Here is a 13,631-nt window from a genome sequence, read left to right on the forward strand (position 1 = left end):
TTGAGCACGGTGTGGGAAAGCGCTATATAAGAACCGAACATTATTATTATTATTATTACTGTTTTGTTAAGTGGGTAATTACATGTATTACCCATGGTCAGTCAGTACTGTTTTGTTAGGTGGGTAATTAGTACCCATGGTCAGTCAGTACTGTTTTGTTAAGTGGGTAATTACATGTATTACCCATGGTCAGTCAGTACTGTTTTGTTAGGTGGGTAATTACATGTATTACCCATGGTCAGTCAGTACTGTTTTGTTAAGTGGGTAATTACATGTATTACCCATGGTCAGTCAGTACTGTTTTGTTAAGTGGGTAATTACATGTATTACCCATGGTCAGTCAGTACTGTTTTGTTAAGTGGGTAATTACATGTATTACCCATGGTCAGTCAGTACTGTTTTGTTAAGTGGGTAATTATATGTATTACCCATGGTCAGTCAGTACTGTTTTGTTAAGTGGGTAATTACATGTATTACCCATGGTCAGTCAGTACTGTTTTGTTAAGTGGGTAATTACATGTATTACCCATGGTCAGTCAGTACTGTTTTGTTAAGTGGGTAATTACATGTATTACCCATGGTCAGTCAGTACTGTTTTGTTAAGTGGGTAATTACATGTATTACCCATGGTCAGTCAGTACTGTTTTGTTAAGTGGGTAATTACATGTATTACCCATGGTCAGTCAGTACTGTTTTGTTAGGTGGGTAATTATTACCCATGGTCAGTCAGTACTGTTTTGTTAAGTGGGTAATTACATGTATTACCCATGGTCAGTCAGTACTGTTTTGTTAAGTGGGTAATTACATGTATTACCCATGGTCAGTCAGTACTGTTTTGTTAGGTGGGTAATTACATGTATTACCCATGGTCAGTCAGTACTGTTTTGTTAGGTGGGTAATTACATGTATTACCCATGGTCAGTCAGTACTGTTTTGTTAAGTGGGTAATTACATGTATTACCCATGGTCAGTCAGTACTGTTTTGTTAGGTGGGTAATTACATGTATTACCCATGGTCAGTCAGTACTGTTTTGTTAAGTGGGTAATTACATGTATTACCCATGGTCAATAACCCAATTAGATTTCTCATTTAAAATGTGGTATGGCTCTACTAGTATACATGCACTTTGTGAGTTTCATCGTGTTTCCAACTTTCCCAAGTACTAGTACATGTACTACCAGGATTCTTCACAACACTATACTGTGTATTAGTAATTCTACCACATATATGTACAAACTATGTATAAAGCAGAAAACTTGACACAGAGTATATAACCGGGTTGTTGTATATCATGACAATGTATAGTCTATGTCATTGGTTCTGCAGTGTTTGGAATCTTCACAATCACTGCTACTTTCCCAACTTCTTGCATGGTTATAATGAATATTATTCTCCAATAATTTTATTCATTCAGCCGTAAAAATTCTTAGAATAAGAAGGTTTGTCACATCTCATCTTTACCTCGTAATGACGAGGCCCCTTATGTTACTCATATTTTGCTCAGCTGAACCTAGTGGTCTGAGGCTGAATGAAGACAAATTTTGGAGATTAATACTAGTAATGAATTGTACTAACCTGTGACCGAGACATTCATTAGTAAGCTTGAATTAAGACGAGATGTGTACATCGTTGATCTCGATTCTGTATTGGGATTACAAGAATTGGGGTAAGAAGTCTCACCCACATCACCAAGATGCTTGGTTCCTGGAAACAATGTAACTGTCATGCCTGTTTTTACAGGTGCAAATGGTAGTTCTATACTTGAACTACGGGATAAATCATCGCCAAGTCTCATTTTTTCACTAAGTGTCATGGACTGTTCGCGTAGAATGTTACCCGTTGAAACTGTTGAGTGTTTTGTGTCTTCGCGGTCTGCAACTCCCAACATAGATGTCCATCGCGATATCATCTCCTGGTCAGAGAAATCTTGCAGACTCTTTTGTTGAGTCTGTTTTGTTTCACGTTGTTGTTTCTTTGACATTGTGTGGTTTTTGCTGCTTCAAAACTATGTATGAGTACTGCTATTGTTGAAATCAACATGTAGGGAAAATCTCCCTTCCTGTGTATGTCCACTCTCTGTACTGGTATTGTTGAAAACAACATGTAGGGAAAATCTCCCTTCCTGTGTATGTCCACTCTCTGACATAAAATGATGTTTCTGACGTGATAACTTGAGATAATTTTTCTCACAGAGGATATGGTGACTGAAATATACATACAACCTGGTATGGTATTACTGCTGACCCTTGGTAGTGTCCATTGTAGAGGTGTGATACAGTATCATAGCTTGCTGAACAATAAATGTAGGTATCACCACAACAACCCTAGCTACCTGATACTATCACCAATAGCAATCTATTTTGACAACAGACCCTGTTATCAGTAAATAATGTTAATTTTAGAGATCACCAGTAGGTACACATAGACATCAAGTATGTTTCAGAAATTCAAATGTACCTTTTTAAGTGGCAAGGTTTCCAATAAATCCAATAAATCCAAACTCCAACATCAGATGTAGATGAGTAGCAGTAGTTAAACCAATAGCTGTCTGTGTTGTAGTTGAACTGTTGACTTAACCCTTCCTATAAATGTTACAATAAGTGTCAATAAACACTGGTCCTGGTATCCTTGATGAAAATATTTAGACTTGTTATTGTATCCAGAATTCCAACGCAATGCGATAAAAGTAAAGATATTCCTATGAGAACTGCACTCTAGGTTAGTGCTACTGACAAAGTTTTACCTGGAGCTCAACATTTGGTCTGTGGAAGTGACATCAATCAGCTACATGTATACATGTATATGTATAGGCTTGATGTTTTGTTGTTTGACTACAATACATGTCCTGGGGGTGTGTGTTTAGTCAAATACATGGTAACAATTCATGATGAGTTCTCATTCCTTTTAAACATGGATTGAATTAGTTCATTTAAAAGACAATAACATCTTTACAATACACACAATCACTGCAAAGATCAAGACATGCCTGAAGCTCTCTGAAGCACCTCAGCTGAAATGGCCTTGTCTGAAGTCTATGTGGAGTCTATGTGGAGGCTCCTAGACTAACAATGTGGCATGTACATGTATAAACTCGTAAATTAAGTAGAGCTTCCTTACCAACCACAATGCTAGAAAATGGCTAATGATATTTAAATTACAGCCATTGTGTGTTTGTAAACGCACTTGTTTCTAAGCAATACAAACTTGTAGTGTACTTGGTAGGTAAACTGGACTGAAACATTATGGATCAAACCATTACCATGGTGGGGGAATTCATAGTCACTGGGGGATATAATCTTAGAACTAACTGAAATTGTTCAGGTGTGGTTGAATGTTGCAGTTACACAATGAAAACTTCATTGTTTTTAGTTTCTCAATTCGGTGTTGTTTTTGTCAACCAATACTAAAACAATAGTCATTGCTAGGATACCTGGGGTAGAAGCAGCCAGAAAAAAAGTGGACAAATGAACAACTATTTAGCAAAATGACAGGTATCAAGTTCAGCGGCGTTAGATCGGACGAAGTCTTGACTGTGAAGTGAATGGATATGACCAAGACAGGATTACAAGACTAACTACGTATTCATCTTGTTGCCGTGTGACATCCATAATAAGGATTTACAAGTAAGGATGGATATGAATTAACACTGGTATATTATATGGTTAGGTACCTTTGTACTCTATAAATGGACAAAGAATAATTTATTATCAAAGTAAACAGAGTGGCAGATTGTAAGTTGGTTGTCAAACAGTCACTTCAAATTGTTGGTTTGGAATCAAAATAGCTTGAAATTCAAAGGGTTTTTTGCCACTGCAAAATTTGCCAGTACTTAAAAAAACAAAACAAAAAAAAACAGTACAATTATATATTTTTATCCTTTAAAAATGATGTTTGTTGTTGATATACCTCCCCAATATTATATTCTGGTGAAAAATCAGCATTTGGAAATAATCATGTTTTCATTTACAATGTTGAATTTCAGGGTTTGATTTACAAATAATTTTCAAAAACAAAATATCACAGGACAAACTGAACTAGCTCCCTGTGGCACAGTGGATGTGGATAAAACTCAGGATTGTATAAGTAGTCAGGAGATCATCAGTTCAAATCCCATTGGACACAGGGGATTTTACTGTGACTGACTCAAACTCAGGGTGAGTGTTCTACGGTCTCAGTGGGTATGGTAGGCTAGCTGTATCACTCAGTCATGTCTCACTCACAAGATGAATGTGACTTTTAGGAGACTCCTGGAGTAACGGCTCAGACAGGAACAATTACTGGCATGGAGCTCACAGGTATATGTACGTGTATTGTGTTGCCACTGGCATGGGTCACTGCGGATTTGGGATTATGACTATATGTGGAGTGGACAACAGCCCTGTCACATAGTGAGTATGTGTGAGTGTATACCTACATGTATAAACAGTAAATTGATAAATCAACTCCGACATCATGATGTGATTTCAGTTAAACCATGCACAAAAATTCCACTGTCTGTGGTGAAATACCAAACACTTCACATTGTCTGTGGTGAAATTCCAAACACTTCACATTGTCTGTGGTGAAATACCAAACACTTCACTGTCTGTGGTGAAATACCAAACACTTCACTGTCTGTGGTGAAATACCAAACACTTCACTGTCTGTGGTGAAATACCAAACACTTCACTGTCTGTTGTGAAATACCAAACACTTCACTGTCTGTGGTGAAATACCAAACACTTCACTGTTTGTGGTGAAATACCAAACACTTCACTGTATGTGGTGAAATACCAAACACTTCACTGTCTGTGGTGAAATACCAAACACTTCACTGTCTGTGGTGAAATACCAAACACTTCACTGTCTGTGGTGAAATACCAAACACTTCACTGTCTGTGGTGAAATACCAAACACTTCACTGTCTGTGGTGAAATACCAAACACTTCACTGTCTGTTGTGAAATACCAAACACTTCACTGTCTGTGGTGAAATACCAAACACTTCACTGTCTGTGGTGAAATACCAAACACTTCACTGTCTGTGGTGAAATACCAAACACTTCACTGTTTGTGGTGAAATACCAAACACTTCACTGTTTGTGGTGAAATACCAAACACTTCACTGTCTGTGGTGAAATACCAAACACTTCACTGTTTGTGGTGAAATACCAAACACTTCACTGTTTGTGGTGAAATACCAAACACTTCACTGTTTGTGGTGAAATACCAAACACTTCACTGTTTGTGGTGAAATACCAAACACACTATAACTTTAGATATCCTACATGTACCAACAATCACTGCACATTGTCACAATTTAAAATCAAACAAGTCATTGAGAATGACATACTCCCCGCTACTATGATTGGGTAGTTTATGTTGTCATTTTCAAACCTGATTAATGTTGTTTGGCCTCATATGGTTGTTTTTGATATCACTACTCTGTTCAAGCAACAACACCAGTAGCTTTTTTTCTAATGCGTCCCTGGGACGCGTTCCTGCCAAAATTAGCGTCAAAATCCTATTACGGTGCGCCTTTTCCAAATTTACATGCACACAGTCACTACGTCTTTCAGATGTACACTAAATACGTTACAAATGTAAATACATGTACATGTACATGAACACACCAGTGTCATTCTCTCACACACCGTCTACAAGTACATACATGTAGTTTGCACTTCCAAAAAGAAAACATTTATATGCAAGAATACGCTATACAGTGGTTTAACACGTCAGAAAATGGTCATGGGGCACATTAAACTGTTGGAACGTTTTGTATACGATGGGTCATATTCAAATTTCACAGGTCACACTGCACATATAAATTTAGACGGTAGTTACAATCAGAACTGTCTAATTCCACGATGTCTGGTCGTACAACTTCGAAGCAATGATAACCGTACATTTGCCAACAGTAAGCCCCATTTGTCCCCTGTTTATGACGCGTCCCCAGTGACGCATACATCCAAAAAATGCATCCCAAGTGTCAAATAGTGCGTCAAATACGTACAAATAACGCGTTAACACGACCTCTGAACACTTGTGAACCAAAATCAAACAGACTTAGATATGTTATGTCTGCTCGTTGGACATGGAACATGCCTACTCATGTTGTGTCTCCTCGTTGGACATGGGACATGCCTACTCTTCAAGATGACGTCATGGAATAAACCATTCAACAATAAAGGATGGGTCGGGTACGGGGGGGTGGGGGGGGGGGACCTGTTCAAGCATTTCTGAGAATTACTGCTTTGGACATGAAAACTGCGCCAGCAAAATGGTTGGCAGGCAGCCATATCGCAGGGGTGAACAAATCATTTTGTGAACTTGTTGTCCCCGGACCAGTGCCTTAAAAAATCTAGTGGTCCTGCTGAAAGAATTAGTGGTCCCAGGTCGCGCTAATGTGAAACATTAAATCTTGCCTATGAATCTGTGTATTCAAAGGACTTTTTAACATAGTCATTAACAGTAAGGTACTGGTCCGACGGACCAGACAAGGTAAAATTTGTGTGGTCTGCCAAAAAAATCACTAGTCCTGGACCCAGGACCAGTGGATTTGTTCACCCCTGAATCGGATTGTATCACGACGAAAATGGATATGCACATGTATGTCATAGAACACTGTGCTAATACCAACTTTGAATGAGATCTGTTCAAACATGTCTGACTCTGAGTTATGGCTTTGGACATGGAAAATTCGTAAACAAAATGGCTGCCAGGCAGCCATATTGGATCGTATCACTACAACAATGAATATGCACATGTATGTCATAGAACACTGTGCTAATACCAACTTTGAATGAGATCTGTTCAAACATGTCTGAGTTATGGCTTTGGACAGGGAAAATTCGCAAACAAAATGGCTGCTAGGCGGCCATATTGGATTGTATCATGAAATAAATTGACATGCATATGTATGCCATAGTATGTTGCCCTGTACCAAGTTTGAAAAAAATCGGCCCAGGCATCTCCAAGAAACGGCTCCGGACAGACGGACAGATGGACAGAACCCAATCCATAAGTCCCCATCCTGGACTCAGGGACTAATAAATTAGTCTATTTCAACAAAATTCTGAAGTGTTTGCATTTTTACCATTAATCAATGTGTGTGCACAAGAAATCCATTGATCAGTGAGTGCAAAATGTCAACATTGACATTAGAATGAGTTTATAGTGATAAAGTTGTTAGAGACGCAGTTGATATTTCATAATACAACATGTACAGATCATAGCAACCACTAATCTCCTACAGAATAAAGACAGAATGGTAGGTGACCATTTTTGCAACAGACAAAGCATGTTGTATTCAATTTTCTGTCTAAACATATACATGTAATAACCTGAAGATAACACTGCTAATATATCTACCAATAGATGATGTAGGCCCTACATATATTTGTACTTCTGTGTACTTGCAACTCACTATCTCAAATTCCATTTGACCATCATGGTTGCCATGGCTACAACTGCTAAACTTTACATTCTCTAAGCTGAATAAGAAAGAAAACAAACTAACATTCCGTGGAGGTATGTATATTAACACTGTGATTAATATGATATTATATCACTGTATTAAAGGTTTTCAAAATGCCATGAAATGTTGACCAATGGAGACCTAATAGTTATAATACATTGGCTGCCAATCTCAAGCTGTTCACTCCCAGAACAATTTATAATATGGCTGCCATTCTCAAGCTGTTCACTCTCAGAACAAGTTCATATTTTGAATTCAATTCAAATATTCAGAATATATGCTAAACTAGGTCCTGGTATCTTTCCTGGATTTTAATATTATTTTCACTTTTCTCCATCCATTCTTCACAAATGACACTTGAACAAGAAACACTCAGGTCACACCTACATATTGTTGATATCTTTATCCTATAAGGCTATGTACCTTACCTTGTAACATAATTTGTATTTGGCTTTTCTACAAGTTTTACATAACTGACTGACAGGAGAACTTTCATTTTGTTTTAACTGTATACATGTACATACATTGTTTCTTTTGATTTTTCAATATGTAAATATGGTTATATAGTTCAGTATTTGCTGAATATCTAGAATTCAAAACAATCACCTAAAAATTTGAAATGTCAGAACACTGACTTATACTGAAATGCCTTCTGCAAAGTAAACATAACGTATCATACAAATTTACATGTATTTATCTATTAAAGCTAAATAGATCTAAATTATTGATTTTTGAAGAAATCTTTGACTTTGAGTGCACTATTCTTGTACAAATAATGGCGATCCATTTACAGTACTGTTTACACATGAACATTGCCCTCAATGAGGCTGTTGCTAGGGACATCTTACCACTAGAGGGCGCTGTTCAACTAGCAAACTGAAAGCATGCCAGGCTCCAGCATGTATTACTGGCAGGGTTACCTCAGCAATGAATCAATGTTTTGAAAAACAATCTGTTTGTAGAGAAAAATGGTTACCTTTCTTGATGTGTTTCGTTACATTTTGAGATGTAGCCTGGTTGATATTTTTGTAATAAAATTTAGAAACTTTTTCTGGCATGGCTAATTTTGCAACAGATTTGATATTGTTACTTCAAGCCTGTACATCAAAACTACTTGAAAAATCAATGTGAAACAACACACACCAAGTCTGTGTGGAACAACATACACCAAGTCTGTGTGGAACAACATACACCAAGTCTGTGTGGAACAACATACACCAAGTCTGTGTGGAACAACATACACCAAGTCTGTGTGGAACATACACCAAGTCTGTGTGGAACAACATACACCAAGTCTGTGTGAAACAACATGTACCAAGTCAGTGTGAAACAACATACACCAAGTCTGTGTGAAACATTCATATTGATGGTGCAAATCGAGAGATCTGATTTGTCAAGACAACAAACTAAGATGTCTAAAATAGTGATAATGCACAATTAACGCAAGTCTAAGCGGCCCTGAATGAGAAAAGCAATACTCATTTTTTGATCGTTATCGTCTGCATCCATCATGGCTGCCGTATCTGTAAGTCGATTGCCTGCAGCACTTCAATTCCATTCCAAAGAGCAGTTTGTTTTACCATTTTTTTTTTTAAAGTTTCATTGCAATTAAATATATTGGTATAATATAATACATTGTACATTTAGCAATAGACTAGCCCTGGGGATGATATACATGTACCAGTTTTCCCAAGTCAACTCAACATATGCACTTGCTATAGCTCATGCATACATTTTGTACATTTCATTCACTGGTCAAAACCTCTCGGTATACCATCCCTAGGGGTCTATTGCTTAATTATTTCAATGTTGCTATGGGTGTGGTCTTGTTGCTAGGCATATATGCATACATTTTTTTAATGTTTGTTCATTTGCCTACCTACCATTTGCGTCATATCTTTACAAAATATACATGTAATGGCATTTGGCTGTTGCTAAGGGCAAGGTCATCATTGCTATGACCAATTGTATCATTTCAACAACATCTGCAGAACATCCCCACCAATTTCAGGCCCACCTACATGTAGTAGTATTAAAACTCTATGACCAAAATTCACAGCTGATTTTTTTGTGTTTCTCTCTGCGATTGATTTTGCATGACTGTGAGAGATTTTGTGATGACCAAGGGTTGAAATACATGTACATATATGTCGATGACACTGGCAGATCATTGAAAAGAAGAATAGATGAATATGCAAAATTACTCTGAATGAGACAGAAAATCAGCTCTAAGAAAAGCCTGGACACACCATTTGTAGAGGTCCACTCATTGAGAAAGTTAAGATATTGGACAGAGAATCAAGAGAAAAATTAAAGATGATTCAAAATGCTCCATAGCACAACCTTGATAAATGTCATATGTCTCATAATCAGTAAATGCAAAGCTGACTATTCAAAATTGCATTATAAGTGAGAAAAAAAGAGTTAAAATTGGCTATCAGCAGTGACCCAATTCACTTCCATTCAAAAATAAGATTCCTGTCTGCAATCAGTTGACATTTCCTTCCAGGAGTGTCATAAAGTACCGAACGTAAATAGGCATGAAGACTTCTCTCTCAGACAGACAGTAGTTACATGTAGATTGCTTCTGCAATGGTAACAATACAGTTTGTAAATAATGTCCACTTCAATCAAAGATAATCTTTGAAATAAACACTGAAACAGTGATCGCCAAAGAACTAAGTGAGCATTTAAACACCAATACGGCATGTAAACCATGTCCTGAGAACATGGACACACTTGCGAAAAAGTTACAGATGTGGGATTGACAAGCTTTGTGAACTATGACCCCAATGTCAAACATTCTACAATAAAAATCTTCTTACTGTAATCGTGTGATGGCACGGTAAGGAACGACAGTCATTTGCTGTTGCTATTAGTACGCAGTTATAGTATTGCTCCAGATTGGGGCAAGGCGATGACTTTAGTTTTAGATAAAACGTAGCAAAAAAGGCACAAATGACTGTCGACAGTCTAGTTGTCGTCTTGTATTGTCACATTCTTGTACATATGAACTCGAAGACCAAACTTGAGTTTAATTTATCCATATAATCCATGTTTATCAATTAGATATATTGCAAAATTCTTCAAGTCATACAGAAATAATGTCTCTAACTTCAAAACAAACAGAAATCAGAGCTAACGTGGCTCCATTCTAGTTGCAGGCTTTCACGCATAACCATGCGTTGGGATCACAACCTTGATTGTTGATGTCAATATTGTCCAATCATATAGAATATCATGAACACATCGTGATATTTGATTCGTTGGTTTCCTAAACTGTATACTTCTGATACCATGATTCCCTACAAAAATCTTCTAATGAATATTAACTAGGGTTGTTGTACATGAATGACATGCCATCACAACAAGGGAAACAATACATGTTTTTTTAGATGAGTCATTAAAACCCTGAAACTCACGAAATTGGAAGTATGTGATATTTAATTGCACTCTTGATTAAAGAAATTAACTCTAGCAGAATTTGATTGATTTATGATTACCATTTCCAGTCATCATGGACACACTATGATTACATGTAATACAGGAGTTATATTGTTACACAATAATTACATGTAATACACAACGAGTTCTATTGTTACACTATAATTACATGTAATACACAACGAGTTCTATTGTTACACAATACATGTAATTACATGTAATACACAACGAGTTCTATTGTTACACAATAATTACATGTAATACACGAGTTCTATTGTTACACTATAATTACATGTAATACTATTGTTATGCTTTAGATTTTGAAAAGTCATATTGACCTTCTTTAGTTTCCACACCACACAACATGTAGATTTGACCACAGCTTGTTTCCACACCATACAACATATAGATCTGACCACAGTTAGTTTCCACACCACACAACATATAGATCTGACCACAGTTAGTTTCCACACCACACAACATATAGATCTGACCACAGTTAGTTTCCACACCACACAACATGTAGATCGGACCACAGTTAGTTTCCACACCACACAACATGTAGATCAGACCACAGTTTGTTTCCACACCATACAACATATAGATCTGACTACAGTTTGTTTCCACACCACACAACATATAGATCTGACTACAGTTTGTTTCCACACCATACAACATATAGATCTGACTACAGTTTGTTTCCACACCACACAACATATAGATCTGACTACAGTTTGTTTCCACACCACACAACATATAGATCTGACTACAGTTTGTCTATCATAATAAAGGGACTGTGATCTGATAGAATAATACAAAAAAAATGTACCATACTTATTGTTGGAAGTGTTGAACAAACTGTTCATGTCAAAAGTTGACCTTCAATATGTAAATTTTAGATGTGAAAGTAACTGTCAATTATGACCATCTATTCATCCTCTATGATCATGTCACTTTAGATGACTGCAATGTTTACATTTAGCAATGGATTATTGACTTTGAAATACACAGCCCTGTGACTGGCTTTCATCACATGTACAAGACCAGATAGCTAAGTCTCTGGGATACAGATATATACACATGGTGCTCATGAAGTTAATACATCATACATGTATATCCCTGTCGGTTTTGTTCTGACATATTGATTACAACATTATGTTGGTCAAATAGATTCGACAAACAGATTTGTGTATTTACTAGCTACATGTATAATATTTGTTTACAGGGTATAAATTTGTGTGCAGGGAACGTTGGAATATACATTGTGAGACATGTAGATCCATGAAGACACACCATAGATCCTATGGACACACGTTGTCCATGAATGATATTGTATTAGCGACATAAACAAAAAGCTGAACGCTAAACAATTACTAATGATCTGAAGCACACGGGCAAAAGGTGACGTGCAGTTAGTGAAACCATAGATCTTGGAGGGAACCCTCCGAGATCAATGGTGACATAGAAAGTGACCATGTAACGCCATTTTATGTAACGTTAGTTGTTACTGTGATTCTCTGCGATATGCAATTATGACATACCATCACTAATACATCCATGGACATACATACATCACATGCATCATACATCATGTGTACATCATAGTATACATAACAAGAGATCATTAAATATAGGAACACCTGTGGTTGACTGTATGTCTCGACATGTATCAGAATAATTTCAAAAAGTGAAAGTATATTACTTTCACGCAACAGGGACGTTTCATAAGATCGAAACAACGAGAACTTGTAAAAATCAATCTATTGTTTACCTGACGCCTTCGTCCTGGTGGCAGCCATGTTTTGAAATCTATGTCGCAAAAGGGACAGATCCTTGACCCAAATGTCGTAAAACAGATCAACGAAAGCGACGAACCTACTACACAGCACAGGGGCGTGTAATATTTCATAGATTGTTGTTTTCCAGGTCTACAGACTAAATATAACAACCTTTTGACTATATATTCCTACATATAAGGGAAAGAGACTAACATTTCTCCGTAGTATAGAGATAGATACATTTGTAGTAGCAAGATTCGTACGATATTTTCCTAAGAAAACGGCATTCTAAGCAATAAGAAAACAACAATCTATGAAATATTACACGCCCCTGTGCTAGACAGCGTTGCCGTAAAAAGTCACCATTCACTATTTCCGAAGTTAGGAAAATGCCGTTTTTGACAAAAAAATGACAAAATAGCGTTAAACTGATAATGGAAACTGATTACTAATGACACCCAATGTCAGCATTCTGTATCAAAACTTGTAAACTTAAATTGCTATACGATTTGATAGAGATAAAGACACACTCAGTAATTTGATCATTTCAATTATTTCAACCTTTCTATGACTGTGTCATGTCCTTTCACATTTGACACGTTTTCAAAGTCAAGGGTGTGAACATCAGGGCCGTAGCCTGACCAAATTGCCGGGGGGGGGGGGGGGGGGGGGCAGAACTTTGTCTTTGGTGCAATAATGTATTTAAAATTTAGAAAAGTGACTATTTACATACATTTGCATGACATTTACATAATATCATTTTTAGCATACACAATTTAATATCATAATTAATACGTAAGGCCAGAAAAAAAATTTTTTAAATGGTCAACGGGCAACCTAACCCATCACATTGGGTAGGTACATGTAGGTCGATTTCATTTGTTCGCAATGCTTGACAAGAATAAAATAAACCATATATAATGATAGCAAAATATTTCAGGTCGAGTTTA

At 36.8% G+C, this 13,631-nt stretch overlaps 1 protein-coding gene across 1 annotated transcript in view; it reads right to left on the reverse strand.

Annotated features, from left to right (window-relative positions):
* LOC144434480 (uncharacterized) overlaps positions 1-12,710 on the reverse strand; it is a 42,838-nt gene extending 30,128 nt beyond the window's left edge. The window contains exon 1 of the mRNA XM_078122934.1: positions 12,675-12,710. Within this exon, the coding sequence (XP_077979060.1) occupies positions 12,675-12,702 (28 nt within the window). The 5' untranslated portion in view covers positions 12,703-12,710. The remainder of the gene's footprint in view (positions 1-12,674) is intronic.
* Positions 12,711-13,631: the final 921 nt, after the last annotated feature.

The sequence above is a fragment of the Glandiceps talaboti genome, chromosome 4 (genome assembly GCF_964340395.1).
Source record: "Glandiceps talaboti chromosome 4, keGlaTala1.1, whole genome shotgun sequence".
NCBI classification, from domain to species: domain Eukaryota; kingdom Metazoa; phylum Hemichordata; class Enteropneusta; family Spengelidae; genus Glandiceps; species Glandiceps talaboti.